This window comes from Schistocerca americana, chromosome 4, assembly GCF_021461395.2.
Source record: "Schistocerca americana isolate TAMUIC-IGC-003095 chromosome 4, iqSchAmer2.1, whole genome shotgun sequence".
NCBI classification, from domain to species: domain Eukaryota; kingdom Metazoa; phylum Arthropoda; class Insecta; order Orthoptera; family Acrididae; genus Schistocerca; species Schistocerca americana.
Window position 1 is genome coordinate 665,977,114 of NC_060122.1, and position 25,373 is coordinate 666,002,486.

The window sequence follows — 25,373 nt, forward strand, 5'->3', positions numbered from 1 at the left end:
TACATACTACATTCTTGACAAAGGAGAAAGAAAAAAAAAGATTAGATATTTACGGATCATGTCTATAAGCTTTCAGTTCAGTGATTTTGCATAATCCAGACAACTTCTAAGATTTATAGTACACAAGTCTGTACATATTAGGATGTGGATTTTCAAGAATATTGAATGATCCTATACAAATATTGAAGAATTTCTGTATCTCACATGTCAAAACTTTAGATTTCTCTTTGGCTTTCACCAACACAAGATCTCCTACATCAAACTTAGCATATCTGTCTTTAGCATCATGTCTCTGCTTTCTCTTATCATCCTGCTTTTTTGTCTTCTCCCTGTCACACTCTTCTGCCTCTTGCAATGACAGATATTTACATGGGTGAAACTCAATGTCCTCAGAAATAAAGTTAGCTGGTCTGCGATTAAACATGACTTCAAATGCTGAAAAATATGTTGAAGAATGTTGTCACCTGTTCATAATATCATCAAAATCACTGACATAATCTATCCACATGGTACGATTCTTACTGTGATATGTTCTAAACAGTCTTCCAGTTTCTCTCATATATTATTCTGTAGGATTACTTGACAGATGTTACACAGAGGTTATAATATGATTACTTTGTGCATGACCAACAAAATCTTTCCAAGCTTGTGATGTAAGCTGAGAACCATTGTCAGATAAAATTGTTTTAGGAAAGCCCACCTGATGAAAATATGTGTTTTCAAACTTAGAAATGATTTACTTACTGGTAGCTTTCTATTGAGGGATCATCCTTATAAACTTTAAAAAAACATAAACCACCTCAAAAATGTAACAAAATCCATTCTTAGATTTTGGCAAAGGTCCATAGATGTCCACAGACGTGAGGTCTAGGAAACTATTAAGCAGCATGTTTTGCATTTGACCTCTACTTATTTGGTTACTTACCTTCACACTTTGACATCTGTCACACCTGGCATTCTTCTTCTTGACTCTCCTTCCTGTGTTTTTTTCTGAATCTTTTGTGTACATTTGGTTGATACATTATTCCAGCCAACTCCAACCATCTGGTTCAGTGTTATGTCGCCTGAATAAAATGCCCTTGTGTACCTTATAATACTGTTGAGTCTTTTCTCCACCTTTCTTACTGAACATGCTCTTAACCAATTTCAAATTTTGATCATCATTTTGATACCTGTAGATGTCTCTGAAAATTTTCAAGATGTCTTTTTGCTCTTTCATACCTCTCAAGTGCATAATTCTAAAGTCTAACAAGGAGATAGAGGGGCTGGCCAGTACTTACCTCAGCTCAGTACAGCCGATAGATACACAAAATACAACAGAAAATTTATGTTCCTAGCTTTCGGAACTTAGTTCCTTCATCAGGGAGGAGAGAGGGAAAAGAAAGGGAAGAAGGGAAAGTGGATTTAGTTACTCACAACCCAGCTTACGAAGCAACAGGGAAAGGAAAAGGAAAACAGGGAGGGTAGCAAGGATGGAGGCATGGTTGTCAGAGGGAAGCAAAAGATATTCTACTGTAAGTACTGTGCCAGCTTCAAACCAAAGAGGATGCATACAGAAGTAAAGAGGTATAAGATATAAAGATAAGCACAACTATGTAGGATGAAAAGATGCGTGAATGGCTAAAGAGGAAAGGGAAAGAGGAGAAGACTGAAGAGTAAATGGGAGTGAGGTTGTTTAATGTAGGTTCAGTCCAGGGGGACAGCGGGATGAAAGGATGTGTTGGAGTGCAAGTTCCCATCTCCGCAGTTCCGAGGGACTGGTGTTGGGTGGAAGAAGCCAAATGGCACATACGGTGTAAAAGGTTCCTAGGTCCCTAGAATTATGCTGGGGGGCATGCTCTGCTACTGGGTATTGGACATCTCCTAGGCGGACAGTTCGTCTGTGTCCGTTCATGCGCTCAGTCAGTTTAGTTGTTGTCATACCGATGTAAAAGGCTGTGCAGTGCAGGCATGTGAGCTGATAAATGACATGTGATGTTTCACATGTGACCCTGCCTTGAATTGTACATGTTTTACCAGTAGCGGGACTGGAGTAGGTGGTTGTGGGGGGATGCATGGGGCAGGTTTTGCAGCGGGGTCGGTTACAGGGGTAGGAACCACTGGGTAGAGAAGGTAGTCTGGGAATATTGTAGGGTTTGACAAGGATGTTACGGAGGTTAGGGGAGCAACGAAAAGCAACTCTGGGTGGTGTGGGGAGAATTTTGTCAAGGGATGATCTCATTTCAGGGGTTGACTTGAGAAAGTCATATCTCTGGCAGAGTAATTTGTTGATGTATTCGAGGCCAGGATAATATTGGGTGACAAGGGGGATGCTTCTGTGTGGTCTGGGGTAGGAACATTGTTGTTGGACGGGGAGGAATGTATTTCTCATGAGATCTGTTTGTGGACAAGGTCTGCAGGATAGTTGCGGGAGAGGAAAGCACTGGTCAGGTTATTGGTGTAATTGTTGAGGGATTCGTCACTGGAGCACTTACATTTGCCACAAATACCTAGCCTGTAGGGAAGGGAGTGTTTGATGTGGAATGGATGGCAGCTATCAAAGTGAAGGTACTGCTGTTTGTTTGTGGGTTTGATATGAATAGATGTGTGGATGTGAGCTTCAAGAAGATGAAGGTCAACATCCAGGAAGGTGGCTTGGGTTTTGGAGAAGGACCAGGTGGAATTCAGATTCGAAAAGGAGTTGAGGTTATGGAGAAAATTAAGAAGTGTTTCTTCACCATGAGTCCAGACCACAAAGATGTTATCCATAAACCTATACCAGGCCAGGGGAAGCAGCTGTTGGGTCTTCAGGAAAGCCTCCTCCATGCGGCCCATAAAGAGGTTGGCATAGGACAGAGCCATCCTGGTTCCCATGGCTGTTCCCCTGATTTGTTTGTAGGTCTGGCCTTCAAAAGTGAAGTAATTATGGGTGAGGATGAAGTTGGTAAGTGTGATAAGGAATGAGGTTTTTGGAAGATCTTCGGCTGGGCATTGGGAGAGGTAGTGCTCAAGGGCAGAGAGACCATGGATATGTGAGATGTTTGTGTAAAGGGATGTAGCCTCTATTGTGACAAGAAAGGTTTCAGGTGGGAGAGGAGTGGGAATGGATTTGAGGCGTTCTAGGAAGTGGTTTGTGTCTTTGATGTAGGATGGGAGTCTCGGGTGATAGGTTGGAGGTGTTGGTCTACCAGAGCTGAGATACGTTCTGTTGGGGCTTTGAAGCCTGCTACAATAGGACGGCCAGGATGGTTATCTTTGTATATCTTGGGTAATAGGTAGAAGGTAGGGGTACGTGACTCAGGTGGAGTGAGTAGGCCTATGGAAGCCGTTGTGAGGCCTTGTGAGGGACCTTGGATTTTTAGGATTTTCTGTAGCTCAGCCTGGATGGAGGGAATGAGATCCTGGATAACAGCTTTGTAGGTTAAGGTATCGGAGAGTTGACGCAGTCCTTCTGCCACATACTCCACATGGTCAAGTACCACAGTTGTGGAGCCTTTATCCGCCGAGAGGATGACAATAGAGCAGTCTGTTTTCAGCTTCTTAAGGGCACGAGATTCAGCTGGGGTGATGCTGGGGGTTGTCGGGATATTCCCAGATTACCTTCTCTACCCAGCGGTTCCTACCCCTGTAACTGACCCTGCTGCAAAACCTGCCCCATGCATCCCCCCACAACCACCTACTCCAGCCCCGCTACTGGTAAAACATATACAATTCAAGGCAGGGGCACATGTGAAACATCACATGCCATTTATCAGCTCACATGCCTGCACTGCACAGCCTTTTACATCGGTATGACAACAACTAAACTGGCTGAGCGCATGAACGGACACAGACGAACTGTCCGCCTAGGAGATGTCCAATACCCAGTAGCAGAGCATGCCCTCCAGCATAATTCTAGGGACCTAGGAACCTGTTACACCGTATGTGCCATTTGGCTTCTCCCACCCAACACCAGTTCCTCAGAACTGCGGAGATGAGAACTTGCACTCCAACACATCCTTTCATCCCGCTGTCCCCCTGGACTGAACCTACATTAAACAACCTCACTCCCATTTATCTTCAGTCTTCTCCTCTTTCCCTTTCCTCTTTAGCCATTCACGCATCTTTTCATCCTACATAGTTGTGTTTATCTTTATACCTTATACCTCTTTACTTCTGTATGCATCCTCTTTGGTTTGAAGCTGGCACAGTACTTACAGTAGAATATCTTTTGCTTCCCTCTGACAACCATGCCTCCATCCTTGCTACCCTCCCTGTTTTCCTTCTCCTTTCCCTGTTGCTTCATAAGCTGGGTTGTGAGTAACTAAATCCACTTTCCCTTCTTCCCTTTCTTTTCCCTCTCTCCTCCCTGATGAAGGAACTAAGTTCCGAAAGCTAGGAACGTAAATTTTCTGTTGTATTTTGTGTATCTATTGGCTGTACTGAGCTGAGGTAAGTACTGGCCAGCCCCTCTATCTCTTTGTTAGTATTTGTTTCAAATCTTTATATGAGATTTTCCATTAATATGATATAAACTGTTTCTTACCGTAAGGAGCAGAAAAACTATAAATAGCACCAAGTATCTCTCTATCAGATGCAATTCCTTTCTCGGTCATAACATGCCCTAAAAATTTTACTTCTTCCACACCAAATATACCCTTACCTGCTTTCAGTGTCATATCTGATGAGTCCAATTTTGAAAAAACATCTCTTAACAGATCCAAATGTTTTTCCCAAGTCTTTTCAGTGACCTTTAATGTCATTGACATACACAATTAATTTTGAACTCACTTTACTTCCCAAGACAGAATCCAGAGCTCTTATGAATTCAGTTACAGATACATTTAGCCCAAATGGCACCACACAGTATTGAAAACGCCTCCATACAAAAATGCAGTATACTTTCAAGAATTAATTTCAAGTGGGATTTTGTGAAATCCAGAGGTCAAGTCCAAACTACTCATGGATTTTACACAATCAAATTTTTGTAACAGCTCGTCCATGTTCTCAGGATGATCATTCTCTCTGATAAGAAACTTCTTAAGATGTCTAGAGTCCAAAACAATTCTCACATGACCATTTCTCTTACTTAACACAACGAAAGGATTATTGTAAGCACTCCTGCTTCTCTCAATTACTCCCCATATTTCCATTTTCTGAATTTCTTTCTCTAAATCTTTCCTTTTTGAAAATGGTACACTATATGGCCTGAGAAAGAAAGGTTGATGATCCATATGGTGAAGCATGCTCTGATAGCCTTTTACTTCCCTGTTCTTTCACTGAACACATTTCTTAACTCAAATAACAAATTCCTAAGTTGTTCCTTTTGTTGGTCATTAAGAGTTTTAGCTTCCATCAGTTTAGAATCTTCTACACTTTCAAAATCCTGAACCTCAGTCTCATCAAAATTTATATCATCATTAAATGTCTGGTACTCATCTTGGTTCACAATGGTTTGCAAATAGTTACAACTTTTCCCACAGTTTAAAATATAGAAATTAGATTTCACATAAATATTACCTCTAGGTTCCAAAGCAAACAATTCTTTAGCACCCCATCCAAAACAAGCCTCAACTTTCACTGTCCAATCCATACTGAGAATTATATTTTCTTCCAGACTAGGAATCACTAAGCATCCATGTCTAAAGGTCTTGTCTTCTATACTAAAAGTAAAAAGTACCTGGGGTTTTACCAATTTGCTTTGCTTACCTTTAGTTCCTCTTATCCTTACACCTGCAATAGATATTTCCGCAAAATTTTTACTATACTTGATCTTGTCTCTGAACTGTTCAGATATACCACAAATTGACCTATCTGTATCAATGAAACAGTTTCCTTCCCACTGATAAATCTTAATTTTAATGTAAGGACACCCAAAATCTGAATCAGCCTCTCTGTTGTCAGACATTTCATGCAAAAGATCACTTTCAGTTTCATGAAATGCTCCATCCAAACTGTCTTCACAAGGTTTTATCAATTTCACAGGTATCGTAACATTACTTTGATTACTTGTGTTGTCAGGTAAGGATTGAACACAATGAATAGATTCCATGGCACAACTAACATCACTTATTACAAAAGGGATACAAAACACATTACTGTCAAAATTACACTTCCTGCTTAGATCCTCTTTCACTTCAGTCCACCATTTGGGATACAAATTCTGATTAACCACAGCTAACTTATTCCAGAATGCACCTTTATGTATGTTATCATCAATCTGGTCCCAAACAAACTCCAAAAAGTTTTTACCTTTATTCTCTAAGCTCACTGATACCTTAAGTTTACTCTTTGGATCATTATTCTGTAGGACATTTGAAAAACTGTTTTGACTGGACTCATATTTCATGACCCTCACTTTCAGTATCACATACATCACTTACCTTACCTGTATTGTCACCATCATTCACAGATAACTTGGAAACTTCATTATTCTTAAACTCCACAAATACCTGATATTCATCATCATCATGGGCCTGCAAAATTACTTCCTCAACAACATCACTAACAATACAAGTCTCATCTCCATAAAAGTCAGTTACCTCACCTACATTCATTTGCAATAAGCAACCAGTCTCAGACTAGTTCTGATCCAATGCATTCATCACCTGATTTACATACATCAACAACACTGTTTTCCAACAAAGAGAAGAAACCATTAATACATACTACATCAAAATTCCCACTACTCTCACATTCAGGTTTGAAATTAGCACCTGCATCACCATAATTAAACATAGTATCCCAAAACTTTTGATAAAAATGTAAACAAAAAATCTGATATTCCTTCTGTTCAGTTTCAGATACATGTGCCATATCATTAACAGTGTTATTATTGTTTAATTGTAAGTGTAACTTAGGGGTCATGTTCCTATTGTATTTCCTCTCCCCAAAAATGTGGACCTCCATTAAGGAGAACTGTTGTTTCCTGAGTAGTTACTTCCATGACTGCATCTTCTATTACAATGCCTATAGCCATCCCCATTATTCTTGTCCTGCTGATGTTCAAAATTTCTCTGTTTATTGACACTTTGATCCTGATAGAAGTTACTGTTATCTCTGTTTCTGTGATTACTCCCATTGTGATTTTTATCATGCTGATTATTATAGTATATATTTATTTCTACTGCCCTGTCCAGACATTCAACATATCGTAAAAATTGTTCAAGACAATCATTTGGTCCATGTACCAAATCCCCCTGCAATCTTTCTGGTACTCTCCTTTTAAGTGCATCAGTCAAGGTCATTTTGTCAAATGTTTTGCCAAGATGTGCTAATTTTTTAAGTTGGTTCTAACAAAACTCTTTAAAAGTGCCATCCCTATCCCAATAATTAGGACCATTCAAATATTCATTTTTGATTCTCCCCTGTTCTGCTTCTGACCAAAATTTATTTAAAAAACTTTTCTTGAAACTCTGATGTGTTTCCCACTGACTTAAATTTAAGTTTACCCTTAACAGAGCTTCACCTTCAAAAAATGTTTTAAGAAATTTAATTTTTTGATTTATATTCATGCATGACACAAAACTATCTCTGCAGTGGTGCAGAAAATCCACTGGATGTAAATTATCTGATGGAAAACTTTTGATAGGAGTGTTGGACCATGCAATACCATTGTTTACATACAGATTTTTGTTAATACAACTTTCCTGAACTGCTGAAATTTTTTGATCTAAAACAATTACATTAGTTTGCATATTGTTTTATATATTTTAAATTTTTTGCTTTAAACTGGTGACAGTTTGTTGGGTGGTAGCTCCCAACTAACATAGTTTTTCTGCTATGGTCTTCTGTTCAACTCTGAAGTCATCAACATTCTTTGATTGTTTTGCTGACTAAATTACAAACTCATTTTTTAAAACAATAAATTTATTTTCTAAATCATCAACTTTTTCTTCTTAACCTCTCTGACAACTCATTTTTTAACTCTGAAACTTTATTACTAAGTTGACTTATCTGATCTTGTACCCTGTCCATTTGAGTATTGTTTCCAGATTTCGAGTCATTTAATTATGTTTGTAGTGAAACAAATTTGCTATCATTATCTGTTTATATTTCTGTTAACTGATTATTAATTGCCACACAAATCCACACACAAATTAACTTCACAAATAATCTGTACTTAACTTTGCTTTTTGATGTCCCTAGTTGTAGTTGTGAAGCTCTCTTCACTTTCATTCAATCCGGTTCATCATTATTGGTAGGGCATTGTCACTGTTGGTATAAAGATCTTTTGTTGGGCAGCTTTCAGTATTGCTCCATGTGATGGAAAATTTATTCATTCATAAATTTACAAAATCAACAAAATAAAACAATTTCTGCAACAGACAAAACTTAATTATTAGTCAATTAAATACAGACAATGTCCACACTTGTAATCCAACCCCTCCTTCCTTCTTCCATCTATAGTCCACATTACACAATGTCTTTTATGAAGATTTGAGAGCAGCAAAAATTACAATTAAATTTCTAGTTTACTTAAGCTGGTCATGCTGAGTTGGCTCCAGTTCTTCTTCTCTAGGGGTCTGATTCTTGAAGCTGAAAAGTGTCACATCAGTTCCTCATTGTTGGTTTGAACTAAATAAATCTGAAGATTGCTGCTGCAGCTTTTTTTTTTTTTTTTTTTACATAAATATACTTTCTTACGTTTTATTATACATACTGTATTTTGATTTTTCACATTAACGAAGCCAAAATTACAATGTTTACACAAAAATACAAAAATATGTCCGATCACGCCAGAGGCATGCTTACAACTCCCACATTCTGTGAAAATAACAATGTTCCAAAGGGTTTACAACTTTTCTTAACAAGTGAAATTCTACTCGTTTCTGTTACATTATTAATTTCAATTATTATTTCATAAATGAATCCAGAAATAAACATAGTAAACAATACAGGATTGTTTAATTAATAATAGAGATTTTAAGCGTTCAAATATTTTGTAATTTCAAATGTTTCTAAAAAAAATAATTTTAACTGTACATTCAGAACTAGTACTTATCAATTTGAACATCAAAACTAAAATATTTTGTAAAGTAATTCCTTTTCATAAATTTTAGCTTGGAATATATCATACTGTGTATAAAATTATATGAAAGTTTTCAGAAAAGTAACTGAGATAATACTGACCTGTCCAAAATTCAAAAAATAATGCTGCTATCAACAACTGCTGTTGAGGAAAGGTAATGCTAGAGGAATAAGTCCCATCAAAAAGTGTAGATATTGAATACACAAAGAAGAAGAAAGTGGGGCATGCATCAAAGCCACTTCATCAGGACAAAGTTAGGCACTGGTCAATTGTATCGGGAAGAGAGGTGAAAGAAAGATAGCAAACTGCAAAGGAAATCCATCAGTAACCTGCCAGAACTGTCATGTTAATTTGCTTATCACAAATAAAAGGAAATGTTTTCTTCATTTTTAAAGAGAACAAAAACTATGAGGGTCAAAATTTCAAATTTGTAAATATTTCCATGTGTCAGAGAAGTGTATATGGAATTATTCACAAGCCAAAATTTAAATTATTTGTATTCTTAAATGCTTAATCTAACAAATATGTAATGCTGTAAAATATATAACCATGACTTAATTTATTTTTTATCATTAACTTACATATTATTTCTTGTGCTGCACTTTAATTTTGCTGTGTATGGAAATTCATTGATACAATATACAGGGGTTTGCTACTAGCCTGTTTCTGGTATACCACTGATACACTTCTTTCATGATATCTTTTGCAGTTACAGGGACATCATCACTCTCCTATTTGATCAATAGACATGTCATCCACAAATAGCACTGGATCTCAATACCTGACATGAGGAAAAGTCATTTGTTGTTATTGTGGTCTTCAGTCTGTAGACTGGTTTGATGCAGCTCTCCATGCTACTCTGTCTTGTGCAAGCCTCTTCATCTCCAAATAACTGCTGCAACTTACATCCTTCTGAATCTGTTTACTGTATTCATCTCTTGGTCTCCCTCTATAATTTTTACCTCCCATTCCTTTGTGCAACACTAAATTGGTGATCCCTTGATGTCTCAGACTGTGCCCTGTCAACTGATCCCTCCTTCTAGTCAGGTTGTGTCATAAATATCTTTTCTCCCCAATTCTGTCCAATACCTTCTCATTTGTTTCGTGATCTACCCATCTAATCTTCTGGAGTCTAAAATGATCTTCCCCAAGGTCAACTTCTGCCACTTTTCCCATTCTTCTAAAAAGAATTTGTGTTAGTATTTTGCAGCCATGACTAATTAAACTGACAGTTCAGCAGTATTCACACCTGGCAGCACCTGTTTTCTCTGGAATTGTTTTCATTCTTCTTGAAATCTGATGGTATTTTGCCGGTAACATACATCTTGCGCACCAGACAGGTGAGTTTTGACATGGCTCACTCACCTGAGGCTGTCAGTATCTCTGACAGAATGTCATCTACTCCTAGAGCCTTGTTTTGATTTAGATCCTTCAGTGATCTGTCAGCTTGTTCTCGCAGAATTGTATCTACCATCCTATCTTCATCTACATCCTCCTCCATTTCTGTAATATTGCCTCCAAGTTAATCTCTCTTGTACAGACACTACAGCTTTCCTTTTCAGACCTCCCTTCTTAGCTTAGGACTGGTTTTTACCACTAAAGACCTCTTTAATTTTCCTGTAAGCAGTATTTGTCTTTACCCTAGTGAAATATGTTTGTAAATACTTCCATTTATCCTCTGTCCATTCCTGCTTAACCATTTTGCACTTTCAGTCAAATTCATTTTTTAGGCATTTGTATTCCCTTTCCCCTGCTTCATTTGCTGCATTTTTATATTTTTGCCTTTCATCACTTAAATTTGGTATCTCCTGTGTTATTTCTATTAGGCCTTGGCTTTTTACCTTTTGATCCTTTGCTGCCTTCACTATTCCATCTCTCCAAGCTACCCATTCATCTTCTGTTGTATTCCTTTCACCTGTTCTAGTCAGTCACTGCCTAAAGCTCCCTCTGAAACTCTCAACAACCTCCCTCTGGTTCTTTCAAACAATCCAGGTACCACCTCCTTAATTTCCTACCTTTTTGCAATTTCTGTAGTTTTAATATACAGTTCATAACCAATAAATTGTGGCTAGAGTCCATATCTGCCCTGGGATTATTTTACAATTTGAAATCTGCTCTTGGAATCTCTGTCTTACGTTTATATAATCAGTCTGAAAACTTCCAGTGTCTCCAAGTCTCTTCTGCAAATACAGCCTTCCTTCATGATACTTAAACCAAATGTTAGTTACAATTGAATAATGCTCTGTGGAGCTTCTACCAGGCAGCTTCCTCTTTCATTCCCTTCTTCCAGTTCATATTCAGGTACAGTTTTTCCTTCTTCCTTTTTCCCACTATTGAATTCCAGTCCACAGAATGCCAGTTTTGTTTCTCCTGAAGACAACATCCTCCTGAGTAGACCCCACCCAGAGACCCAAATGGGGGACTATTTTATTTCTGAAATATTTTACCCAAATGGATGCAATCATCATTTAACAATACAGTAGACCTGCATGGCCTCAGGAAAAATTATGGCTGTAGCTTCTCCTTCGTTTCAGCCCTTCACAGTACTAGCACAGCAAAGCCATTTTGAGTGATGTTACAAGGTCAGATCAGTCAGTCATCCAGACTGTTGTCCCTGCAACTACTGAAAAGTCTTTTCCCCCTCTTCAGGAGCAATATGTTTGTCTGGCCTCTCACCAGATAATCCTCTGTTGTGGTTGCACTTGTGGTGTGGCTATCTGCATCAATGAGGCACGCAAGGCACCCCACCAAAGGCAAGGTCTGTGATTTGTGGAGAGTGGAAAAAGTAATTTATGTATTTTTCTTTTAAAAAATCATTTTTGTATTAAAAAAAACTGGAATTCATTTCCTTCCATGTACTTTATTTGTAATGTCTCAAATATGATATAATCTAGTCATTTTGCAGGCTTCTTGTATCACATCATTCACGTTTTCTCAGAACAGTATGATCAATTACATCCAGTGCTTTTGTTAGATCCATAGATTTCTGTGTGGCTGTCTGAAACATCTAAGACGTGGTTTATTAGGTTGAAAGTAGTTTTTTCATGTGAGTACTGGCCTATAAAGTCATAATAAAATCTAGAAATATTTTTGGAAAAGAATGTTGTCAGTTGCAACATAAAAATTTTTCAATAATTTCTTAGAGAGATCATTCAGATGATATTTATGAAGAGGCCTCTATGAGTGTCTAATTACTCAGGATTCCTACTGCTAAGTTTTGTCAAAATAATACTTTATTTATATTGCACAGGATGTTCTGGTTGAGATTAATGAATCATTTAGGAATAAAGAGTTGACGCACAGAAAGGCAGAAGCGCTGTGTTATCAACAGACACTCAAACGAAAGGTACAGAGTTTCATTTTGCTAGTTTTTGGAATAAAATTCCTTTTCTAAGCTGTAGGAGAAACATGCAGACAAACACACACACACACACACACACACACACACACACACACACACACACAACACACATACACATACACACACACACACACACACACACACACACACACACACACACACACACACACACACACATGCAAACATCTGTCTCCCTACATTGTGCTCGTTCCACTGCTATTTCTTTCCTGGCCCACAGTGAGTGTGCTTGGATGAGGTGAGGCTGCAGGTTGGGGTGGAGTGAGGGATAGAGACAGGCAGGAGGCAAGGAGGAGGTTGGGGGAAAGTGTCTAGTGGCTCATGGGAGAGTGGGTAGTCATCAGCGAGCTAGCTAGGGATGCAGGTAGAAGGGACAGGTGGCAGACGGCTGAGTATGCGATTTCACAGACTAGGACATGAAATGGCAGCGCACAACTAGCTGACACATATTGGGCAGGGGTAATGGGAAAGGGATTGTGAATGTACACACACACACACACACGAACACACACACACACACACACACACTGTTGGGTGGGGGGGACTGCGAGTTACCTTAGGTTTAGATCAGGGAGGTTACGGAAGCAAAGGATGTACTGTAAGGATAGCTTCCATCTGTGCAGCAGAGAAAAGCTGGAAGGGGGGGGGGGGGGGGGGGGGGGGGTCCAGATGGCATGGACTGTGAAGCGGCCACTGGAATATTGCATGTTGTGCTCTGCTGCTTGCTATGCCACTGTGTGGTCCACCTTCTTTTTGGCAACAATTTCATAGTGGCCATTCATTCTGGTTGATAATTGGTTAGTTGTCATACAGACGTAAAACACTGTGCAGTGGTTGCATCAGAGCTGGTATTTAACATGGCTGCTTTGACAGGTGGCCAAGATTCTGATGGGGTAGGATAAGCCTGTGATGATACTCTAGTATCAGGTGTTGGGTGGATGGATAGGGCAGGTCTTGCATCTGGGTCTTCCACAATAGTATGATTTCTGCAGCAGGGAACTCGAGTGTGAGTGAAATAGGGATGGATAGGATGTTGTGGAAGTTGGATGGGCAGTGGAACACCACTCTGGGAGGGGGTGGAAGCATCTTGGGTAGGATGTACCTCATTTCAGGGCATGATCATAGATGATCAAAGCCCTGACAAAGGACATGGTTCAGTCGTTCCAGTCTCAGGTGATACTGAATGTTGGCAGGGGGGGGGGAGGGCACTTCTTTGTAGTTGGTTCTTGGGGTGAATGTGAGGATCAGGTGTGTGTGGGGATATGGCACATGGGAGATCTGTTTGTGTAGTGGGTCTGGGGGGAACTGCCTGTCTGTGAAGGCCTTTGTGAGGCTTTCAACATATTGGCTGAGGGAGTTCTCATCACTGCAGATGCTTCCACCACAGGTGGTGAGGATGTATGGGAGGGATTTTTTGGTGTGAAGGGGCTGACAGTTGTTAAAGTGCAGGTACTATTGGTGATTAGGGGGCTCAATGTGGATTGAGATGTGCCATCTGAGAGGAGGAGATTGATATCTAGGAGGGTGGCATGACTGGTAGAGGAGGACAAGGAGAAGTGGTTAAGAGAGAAATGAGGATAAAGTGTCTCACCCTTGGGTCCAGATTATAAAGATGTCATCAATAAATCTGAAACAGACCAGGGGTTTGGGGTTTAGGGAAGCTAGGAATGTTCCCTCTAGGTGGCTCATGGAAAGGTTGGCATAGAAGGGTGCCCCACCCGATACATGTCAGCTAGTTGTGTGCTGCTATCTCATGCCCTAGTCTGTGAAATCGAGTGCTCAGCTGTTTGCCACCTGCCCCCTCTACCTGTACACCTAGGTAGCCCACAGACAAATCCCCATTCTCCCATGAGCCACTCGATTCTTCTCCCCAACATCCTCCCTGCCTCCTGCCTCTCTCCATCCCTCACCCCATCCCACACTGCACCATGCCTCACCTCAGTACACTCACTGTGGGCCAGTCGAATGAGCACTATTTAGGGAGACAGGTATGTGCATGTGAGTGAGCGAGTGAGTGTGTGTGTGTGTGTGTGTGTGTGTGTGTGTGTCTGTGTCTGTGTGTGTGTGCATCTCTTACAGCTCAAGAAAAGAATTTCATTCTGAAAGCTAGCAAAGTGAAGCTCTTTAGCTTTTGTTTGTATGTCCACTGATGATGCAGCACTTCTGCAGTTATCTCTGTAACCCTAAATAATTCATAACATATTATTTAAATTAACCTGTCACATGAGACAATTCTGTAAAATAGGATGAACTGAAAGTATGCAAAGTGAATTAGCATCCTGGAATCCCTTTCAGTACAGTGAAAACACAATGAAAGATCCATTGGTTATCCTTCTATTGTATATTAATTTACTTTTATGATTCAAACTCTTGGCATGTTATGTAGCCAACATTTCACCATTATTGTCACATAAACTTAACATCAAAACTAAGAAAAATAGGGTGAAGAACAAGTTGTCAGTAGCTAATGTAGGGTGACCAATTCTCAGTGGAATCTTTACTAAAGAAATTAACCAAAGCTAGGCAACATCTCTACACGTGTATGCCTTGACTTATTTCAAATTCTCATTGTTATTTATTATCTTTCCTATGGAATATGGTACATTAATTAATGTAGGAAGAAACAGAATACAGAAATCTAAGGACTGAACAAGTAAAGATAAAATGATTTTTACTTAAAAGAATTACATAAAATGTTACAAAGATGATTTTCCTCAATCCGTTGTTTTGTATCTCACAAGTCCTACATATCATTCCATCTTAACTCCTCCCCTTCCCCTGTACTGCCAGTTGCTGTCACATCTGTTTCGAATAGCTAGAATACTTGTCATCTTTCACTATCATTAAGTAATGGAAAAGTAGTTGTATTTTTATTTGATTGTAGGTACATTTGTAGAGATCAGTTTGCCGTCACTGTTATGTTCTGTAAGAACATTAAAAATTCCTTCAGCAAATTTATTGGAGAATTTACAGACAGCTTACCTTTAATGACAACTTTTCTTTTTCATAATGATTCATTCGGCGAATGCGATCAGCTGCAGTTGTTTCTGCTTCACGGAGTGGCAGAAGTAGTTTTTTATTACTTTTCCGTACTTCTGCAATTTCTTTTTTAATTGGAATTTCTTTATCTTTGATTTCTTTTGTCTGCTCCTGAAATATAATTTTCCACAATTCCAGTGAGTATTCTACACTATAAAGTTGCTTATTGAGTCATAAAGTATCAATAAGGACAGATTGCTACTCACTGTAAAGATGACACATTGACCAGACAGGCACAACAAAAAAGGCTGTTACACATTATAGCTTTCATCCAAAGCCTTCTGCAGCAAAGAAAACACACACATGCAGTCACACAAAAAATCACACCTCACACACACATGACTCTAACCACCAGCATCTCCAACCAGTGTGTTTGGAATGCATTGAAACGCGATAGACAGCTGTTAACATGTTCAATCAATAGCTCTCATGAATGAGAATTTCAGTCTGCAGAGGAGTATGTGCTGATATGAAACTTCCTTGCAGATTAAAACTGTGTACCGGACCGAGACTCGAACTCGGGAGGTAGGAGACAAGGTACTGGCAGAAGTAAAGCTGTGAGGATGGAGCGTGAGTCGTGCTTGGGTAGCTCAGTTGGTAGAGCACTTGCCCACAAAAGGCAAAGGTCCCAAGTTCGAGCCTCGGTCCAGCACACAGTTTTAATCTGCCAGGAAGTTTCAATAGCTCTCATGTTTGTATTCTCTGTACATCACTGACATTTCATACAACAGATTATTATACTACATTGGCAAAAAATATACCTACAATGTACCTAATCTATACATTATTAACATGAATCTAGAGGGCATAAAGGATGACCCATTCCTTCAGAATTGATATTATCCAATTGGTAGAAAATTTCCGTACTATATCTTTTGAGATAAGGAATCAATGGTTGGAAATTAATATTTTGGTCAGCATGAGTACTTGACTGAACAATGCATGTGAGGCTTGTGTTCATAAACTGCTTATTGTTCTGAATCAGTGTTGATGCCTCTATTTAAAAACCAGTGTATATTTCTGTTAGACAGCCACAGTGGATTTCTTTTCTGATTGGCTTACATGAATTTATTGGTGTTTGTAGCAATAGTAGAAACTGAAGAGGATCTGGCAAGTGGACCTATTACTGCCTGAGAATCATCTTCTAGTGATTCAAAAATAGGTGCTTATATATTCAACAATGAAAGTTATATATTTTGAGATAAGAAACCAGTGGTTGGAAGTTAACACTTCAGAGACCAGCCACTTAGAAGAATATCAATCCCATGAAACTGGTATTTATGCCATTACTTAAAGCAGTATAGAAAAATCTGATGTAGACATGACAGTTCATCAGTACAATATGATTTTCAGGCATAGAGATAACATAAAAAACATTTCTTTTAAAAAATTCAGAAAAATCACTAAGAGGGATGTGGAAAATACAATATTATCATCAAAAAACAAAAATTCAGCTGGATGGGATGGAATACCTTCCATGGTAATCAAGGGAGTATGCCACATTATTTCATATCCACTGACTATTATTGCAAACCAGTCTTTTGAACATTGGTCTTTCCCAGATGTCCTAAAATATGTAGAGATTAAGCCATTATTTAAAAAGGGATCACCAGAAGATATGAAAAGCTACTGGCCTATCTCTCTCCTTCCTGTTTTTTCTAAAATATTTGAAAAACTTGTGGCAAAACAGCTAGAAAATTCCCTTACAGTAAATGACATTATTTGTAAAAATCAGTTTGATTTCAAAGAGGGAAAAGCACCATGAATGACATCAGAGAATATACAGAAAAAATAAGCTCATCACTAGACCACTCAGGAATATTCTGTGATCTAATGAAAGCCTTTGGCTCAGTGAACCACTCATTATAACTTTACAAACTGAAGAGCTATGGGATCGAAGGTACTGCTTTACAGTGGTTCATCTCTTACCTGACAGAAAGGAAACAAAGAGTTATTTTAACATCAAATTCAGTTAACCACCACTCTGAATGGAAAACTATTTCGAAAGGACTTCCACAGGGTTCAGTACTGGGTCCTTAGCTGTTCTTGTTGTATATAAATGATTTACCATTAAATATTGATGCTTGATAAAAGCTTAATCTGGAAGACACAAATAGACTCCTGATAAATAAATTAAATTCCATAGCATTTTCAATATTTATTTTATCTGGTGCCATTCTAATGGACACAAAAAAGACAGTCTACCCTAGTTATTTTGAATCTGTTATTCAGTATGGCATAATTTTTTGGGGAAACTCTAGAAGCAGCACAAGAAGAAAATCATTAGAAATGTGTGCTGCCCACAAAAATGAGTCATGTTGCTCATTGTTCAAGAAATTAAAAATACTAACAATTACTTCATTGTACATTTTTAAAATTTTGATTTTAGTATATAATAATCAACATAATCTTGAAAAGTTCTATTTTTAAGTACAGCAATGGTACTCATCACAAGAAAAACTTCAAATTTCCTTCACGTTACTTAAAGATTTATGCTCAGACACCACTGTACACGGGGCTAGAAATATATAACAAATTAAAAGTAAGAAAGTTATTAACAATGGATATTGGTTCGCTGAAAACTTTACTCCAAAATATTTTAATAGAGACATATTACTACACCACTGAAGAATTCATGGAAGATAGTCTGACACTTTGAACAATAAAAATCTATAGCTAATATTGCAGTGTTGTCTGTGTACAACAAAAGAAATTGGTAAACTGCTAATTTATAGTAAACATTCTAGTGTTGTATTTATTGGCATTATTCTTAAAAATAGTGTAAAACGAATTTCTGTAAATCATTATTCATTATATTTTTGCTAAACTTGACATGTCTCCTGTACAACAGATCATATGATCTATACAATGTACATAATGAGACTAATAAATCACATTTCACATTACTGTCACATACGTAACTGACCTATCTTCAAGAGTAATGCATACTAAAAAACGAAAATCTTCAAGATTTATTTCTGATATTTACTTTAATTCTTTGATAGTACACAAATTTTAAAATAATAATGAGAGAAAGTATAATTATCATTCGAAATAAAAAGAGCAAGGTGCATTATTGTGCTGTTCCTTCCTCTTAAACATCTAAAATTTAAGTCTCACTTAGCAAACATGACATATTTGCCACAGAATTATATCAGTGCAGTCATATTAGCTTGGCCGTTCATTGCAGCAGGTGCTACATTCATTAATGTTGACAACAGAAAGCAGCAGCAATGAAGGAACACACAGTGAGATCTCTATATACTTCTCTCATATGCAATTAGCCCAGTTTTTGAGTGACAGAAGGCTCATGCATTGAGAAAATCATGGCCCAATCTATACTCAGACATGATCTTTTTAACAAAAACTTGTGGCCTGAGCTATGCTCAGGCTTGATCCACAAAGTATTAACATTTAGAGAGACATGAGACTTTGCCTCAACAATGAATGTGAAGTGCGCATTTGTAAACTGCTTATTTTTCTACATCAATGTTGTTGCCACTATCTTATAAAACAATATATAGCTTCTCACAACACTATTAAAAGGATAGATTGCCACTCACCATATAGTGGAGAAGTTGAGTTGCAGACCGACTTAGCAAAAAGACTGCTAAACAAGTAAGCTTTTGGCCAAAGGCTTTCTTCTGAATTGGATAACATATGTGCACACATTCATGCAAACAAAACTCACAGGCACATGACCACCATCTGTGGTTGCCAAGGTCAGACAGCAAGCACCACTGCATGAAAGAAGAAGTAATTTGGGTGGTGGGGGTAAGGGGGAGGGTGGGCTGCACTAGGGAATGAGACTAAGGTGATTGGCAGAGGTGGGGGAGGGGGGGGGGGGCAGAAGTGGGAAAGTAAAGAAGTAAAAAAGACTGAGGGTGCATTGATGGAATAAAAGGATGTGTAGTGCTGGAGTGGGAACAGGAAAGCTTAAGGCCAGTAGGGTCATGGAAATGTGGGATATACTGCAGGGGAAGTTCCCATCTGCACAGTTCAGAAAAGCTGGTGTTGGTAGAAAGGATCTAGTTGTCACAGGCTACAAACAGTCACTTAAATGAAGAACATTGTGCTGGACAGAATGCTGAGCAGCTGGGTGATCCAGCTGTTTCTTGGCCACTGTTTGGCAGTGGCCATTCATGCAGACAGACAGCTTGTTGGTTGTCATGCCCACGTAGAATGTAAAATGCAGCACAGTGGTCAAAGCTTAGCTTATAGAAAACATGACTGGTTTCACAGATAGCCCTGCCTTCACTGGTATAAGTGACACATGTGACTAGGTTGGAGTAGGTGGTGGTGGGAGGATGTATGAGACAGGTCTTGCATCTAGATCTATTACAGGGATATGAGTCGTGAGGTAAGGGATTAGGAGCAATGAGTGCGTGGGTATGGGTGAGCATACTGTGTAGTAACTAGAATAGCATGTGCAACACCACCTCATAAAACTCTCCAACTTATTCACCTTGTACACCCACCTTGGCCTATCACTACCCATCACATATACAACAGCCTCCAAAACTACCCCACATCCACTCATGGCTGACAACCTCACCCCCCCCCCCTTACTACATTCACCCTACCCTCTAAAACTTCCTCCCACCACTGCACACAGTCTGGAACCTAAAAAGACCTCAAAAATAGACCTGAACCTTTCTTCCAAAAGCCTCAGTCCCACATCAGTGTCAGTCCTTTCCAAAGGCCTTACATTTTGCAACACTCCCAAATTCAATCATGCTGGACTTGTAAGGATCTTCTCTTTTTCTTCCAGTCCCAGCAGTGGAAAAACTTTCTCGTCACCAACCCTACCAAACAGACTCAACCAAAGACCAGTGTTGAACCCTGCTTGACACAGTTCACTCCTCAATCCAACCATAATCCTTATGTTCATTTTTATGCTCCAGATCAACCCCTGATAACTTTTCAGAATTTCTTAAACCCAATCCCAGTTTCACCATCATTCCCCTAGTCCCTTATTATGCAAACTAATGCTACAACTGCGGAAAGAACCACAATCCACTACTTAATAACTGATCCCAACATAAAAATCCTATCTGCTAACAAAGGTTCCACCTCTGTGGTTTTGAACCACAAGGATTGCCTTGCGGAAGAACTCTACCAGCAGTCAGACTTGTTTGCCTACGAACCCTGCAACAGTGGCCCCATTCCAGAAATCCAGCAGGATCTCCAGTCAAGTACTTAGGCCCATCACAGAAAGATACTCTCCCTGAAGTCTTCTCTCTCCTGACCCATACCTCACCCTGCACTCCTATCATCTACATGCTTCCTGAAGCCCATAAACCCAACCAGCTATGATGTCCCATTGTGGCTAGTTACTGTGCCCCCATTGAGAGAATCTCTACTCACATAGACCAACACTGTCAGCCAATTACGCTGACTCTCTTGAGTTCCTGTTCCAGTACCAAGCAGTGCCCTGTTCATCATAATTGATGCCACCTCCATTTAAGCTGACATCCCTAAAGTCCATGGCCTTGCCATTATAGAAAACTATGTTTCTGAGCCTCCAATGAATTCCAAACCTACAACCTCCTTCCTCGTCACCATGACCAACTATATCCTCACCCACAATTACTTCTCCTTTCAAGACATCACCTACAAACAAATTTGGGTATGTCAATGGGCACCCTCATTGTGCCATCCTATGCCAACCTGTTCACGCAACATCTAGTTGAATCCTTCCTAACCACCCAGAATCGCAAAGTTCTCACTTGGTTCAGTTTCACTGATGACACCTTCATGATATGGACTGAGGGTGATGACACTGTATTCGTATTTCTCAAGAAACACAACACCTTCTTTCCCATTCACTTCACCTAGTCCTCCTCAACAAAGCACCTTCCTTGATGTTGAAACCCACCACAAAGATGGATAATCAGAACTCCATCCTTATCAAACTTACCAGCCACCAGCAATACCGCCAAATCAACAGATACCACCCAGTCCATACCAAGAACACTCTTCCATACAGCCTAGCCACCCGTTGACGTCACATCTGTAGTGATGAGCAGTCCCTCTTCAAATATACTACAGTTCTCACAGAGACCTCCACAGATCATAATTACCCTTCCAACATTGTACAGAAACAGATCTCCCATGCCTTATCTCTCCAATCACCCACCACTTCCATAAGTCAGACTAGCCACAGAGGAACATTCCTCTTCTGACTCAGTAACACTCAGTACTGGAGCAATTCAGTCACATTCTCTCCCAGGGTTTCAACTACCTCTTGCTGTGCCCTGAAACGAGTAATGTTCTACTCTCTAAACTTCCCACTGCTCCCATAGTGGTGTTCTGCCACACACCAAACAATCACAATATCCTCGTCCATCCCTACTCAAACCCTCTCCCAAGACCTTCCCACATGGCTCATGCCCTGTAATAGAACTAGATGCAAGACCTGTCCCACACATCCTCCCATCACCACCTATTCCAGTCTTGTCACAAGCATCACCTATCCCATCAGAGGTGGCATTACCTGTGAAACCAGTCACGTTATCTACAAGTTAAGGTGCATCCATTGTGCTGTGTTTTATGTGAATATGACAACCAAGCTGTCTTTCCACATGGATGGTCACTGGTAAACAGTTGGATCATTCATTTGCTGAGCATGCTGTCCAACACAATGTCTGCATTTCAATGACGGCTTCACAACTTCCACCATTTGGATCCTCCCACCAACACCAGCTTTTCTGAATTATGCGGGTAGGAACTCTCCCCACAATGTATCCTATGTTCCCAGAAACCTCCTGACCTCAACCTTCATTAGTCACTGTCCTTCACCCACCCACCCCTTCCCTATTCCCTCTCCAGCATATAATGAGTCACCCTCCTCTAACACAGAAATAACTGATATCGTATGTACTATCAATTCGTGCATAGGTTAAAATCATCTCAGCTGTTTCACTAAAAGAATTCATATGATTTTGTATATGGTGTATTACATTTCAGGCTAAAATGTATAAAAAAAGAAATTAATTTGTTACAATTGATATGTATGAACAGTTAAAATTACTCTTCTTTTAAAAATAATTGAAATTATGAAATTTCTGGTATACTTAAAATTCATATTATTAATTGTACAATCCAACTCTAATTATTAAATTTATTTCTGTATTAACTTATAAAATAATGATATAATTTGGTGAAGATTCTTCTTTTGTAAAGAAAGTTTCTGAACTCTATTGCTTTGTAAACTCTTTGGAATAATGTGAGTACCACAGAATGTAAGTAGTAATGGACCTGCCTCAGACAGAAGTAGATGTTTTTATAAGTTTATCGCCAACAATGTAATCACTGGTTCTTTGAATATGGAAATTATAAAGTCAGTGTAATCTAGAAGAATGGGATAAAATAAAAAGATATTTATAGCAATAGGCAATTCTTCATCAGTTATTTAGTGCAACAAGAACCCCAATGTTAAATCAAAATTTTCAGCAGCAAGAATGTACCCCCAGACAAGAATTTGATCCAGCAATAACATCAACAATAAGATAATCAATATAAGTAAAAAAAGTTCTTCTTTTGTTATCTTACTCCTCTTCAAGTTTCCAAAATTTGTGCAAAGAATGAGGACTTCAATGGTGGCATGTGGGAAGGTGAGACTCCAATTGGGGGTCTGTCCAGGATCTGTTGACTGATAGCAAAGTTTGTCTATTGCAGAAGAGGAAGAAGGCCAGAGGACTGCCCAACAAAGTCATATCAACAGTGATGAGAATTTCATATAATATCAACAATGATGGACCAGATGAATTGAAAGAGGACTTGACAACTACGACAAAGAAAATCAGAAAAGATAAGTAAAAATCATTTGAGAAACTAATTATTTTTTTTTAGTGGAATAGAGACAAGGGTAGTGGTGATGAAGTTAAAGTTATGGGACGTACCCTAGACATGTTTGAACTAAGTGAAAGTGTAGAAAGCAAAGAAACAGTGAAAACTGATATTATGCAGTTGATTTTGGCAAAAGTGAATGCAATTAATGATCAGTTAATAGAAATAAAAACAGACAACAATAGCAAATTTAGTGCAGTTAATGATCAGTTAACTGAAAAATTTACTTCCCGACAAGGACAATTAAATGAACTGAAAATTGAAAACAGTGACAAAATGGACAGGGTACAATACCAAATAGACCAACTTAGCAATCAGGTTTCGGGGCTAAAAAATGGGTTGTCATATTGGATTAAAAGTGTGAATGAATAACTCAATGTATTAGAAGATAAATTGATTGTTTCGGAAAATAAGTTAGTTGCACAATCTTCACAACAGAAGAAGAATGTTAATGATGTCAGAGTTCAACAGAAGGCCATAGAGGAAATAATGGAATAGAACTTCAGTAGTCTAGATAAAAAATATTTAAATGTTGAAAATAGTGTGCTAATTAATGTAAATGTTCTAGATCAAAAAATTTCAGGAAAATTGTATTCACAACAATCAGTATTCAAATAATGGTATTGTGTGGCGCAATGACCAATCAAAAGATTTCCATCAGACAATCTCCATCAAGTGGATTTTATACACCACTGTAGAGACAGTTTTGTGTCAGGCATGAGCCATGACCAAAAGATTAAAATTGTTAAAACATGTCTTGAAATAAAAGCTCTGTCCTGGATAAATCTAAATTTAAGTCAGTGGAAGACATATCAAAGTTTTGAAAAAAGTTTTTAAATTTATTTTGGTCAGAAGCTGAACAGGGTAGAATTAAAAGTGAATTTTTGAATAGTCCAAATTAATGATATAGGAATACAGACGGTATACAGCAAGAGTTTTGCAAGAATCAGCATAAAAAATTAACACATACTGACAAACGATTTGACAAAATGACTTTGACTGATGCACTCAAAAGAAGATTACCAGAAAGGTTGCAGTGGGACATAGTACATGGACCTGATGATTGCATTGAACAGTTTTTAGATATGTTGGTAGCCTCGATAGGGCAGTGGAAAGAAGCATGTACAATGAAAATTGCAATGATAGGGATCACAATGGTGACAACTATAGAGATAGAGATAGTGGTAACTACAGTCAGGCTCAAAATGGTAATAGAGAAAGAAATTTTGAACATAAGCAGAATAGGAACAATGGAGATAACTATGGGCAATATAATAGGAAAAACAATCATAGAGGCAACTATTCAGGGAACAGTGGTCTGCCTCAATTAAGGTCAACAGTTTTGGGGCGAGGTAACACAAGTACAGGACCCCCAATTTACACTTACAATTAGACAGTAATAACAGTATTAATAATGTGGCACAGGTATCTAAAGTTGAACAGAAGGAACATATATGAGCAAGTTAGTGTCCACTTGGGTAAACTAAATATAATTAGTGATAAACAGTTTAGATTTAGGAAAGGTAAATCCACAACAGATGCAATGGACTCTCTCGTAAAATCAATACTAGATGTATTCGATGCTAGGGACTATGTCCAGGCTACATTTTTTGACTTGAGCAGAGCCTTTGACTGTGTAGAGCATGACACTGTGCTGAATAAGCTAGTTTACTATGGTTTTGATGACAACAGTATAAATATGTTCAGGTCTTTTCTAGAGAACAGTCAACAAGTTGTGTGCATTGGTTAATTTTAGGTACGGAGTGTCTCAAGGGTCGGTGCTTGGACCTTTACTGTTTATACTAATGATTAATGACCTGCCCTTGTACATAAATTCTCACACAATATTGTATTTTGATGACATAACTTTTATACATAAAAACTCTGATCTAGGTACACTGAAAACACTGACCGAAAATACCCTTGCTCAGTCCTAATTATGGTTCAAAGCTACTGGCTTCTTACTAAATGAAAAAAACAAAATCCAGACACTTTACTTTAGCCTCAAAGAGATTCCTAATAACCAAGAACTAGAAACTGTCATATTTTTAGGTGTTACTATTGACAATAAATTGACATGGGAACCACACATTAAAAATATATTGACTAGGCTTT

At 38.6% G+C, this 25,373-nt stretch overlaps 1 protein-coding gene across 1 annotated transcript; it reads right to left on the reverse strand.

Annotated features, from left to right (window-relative positions):
* Positions 1-1,021: 1,021 nt before the first annotated feature.
* On the reverse strand, positions 1,022-16,126 carry LOC124613685 (paramyosin-like). Its single transcript, XM_047142402.1, has 5 exons — positions 16,116-16,126; positions 15,757-15,808; positions 15,351-15,518; positions 14,446-14,551; positions 1,022-1,245 (listed from the first exon to the last, which is right to left on the reverse strand). The coding sequence occupies exons 1-5, from the start codon at positions 16,124-16,126 to the stop codon at positions 1,022-1,024; spliced, it is 561 nt and encodes a 186-aa protein (XP_046998358.1).
* Between the last annotated feature and the right edge of the window lie 9,247 nt (positions 16,127-25,373).

What these genes read in the sequence shown, in the direction of transcription:
- LOC124613685 (XM_047142402.1), bottom strand. An exon ending in ACTGGTTGGAGATGCTGGTG is followed by an intron (nt 15,519 to 15,756) that starts GTTAGAGTCATG and finishes ATTATATTTCAG; the next exon opens with GAGCAGACAAAAGAAATCAA. An exon ending in TGAAATTCTTTTCTTGAGCT is followed by an intron (nt 1,246 to 14,445) that starts GTAAGAGATGCA and finishes TCTCCTTGTTAG; the next exon opens with ACTTTAGAATTATGCACTTG.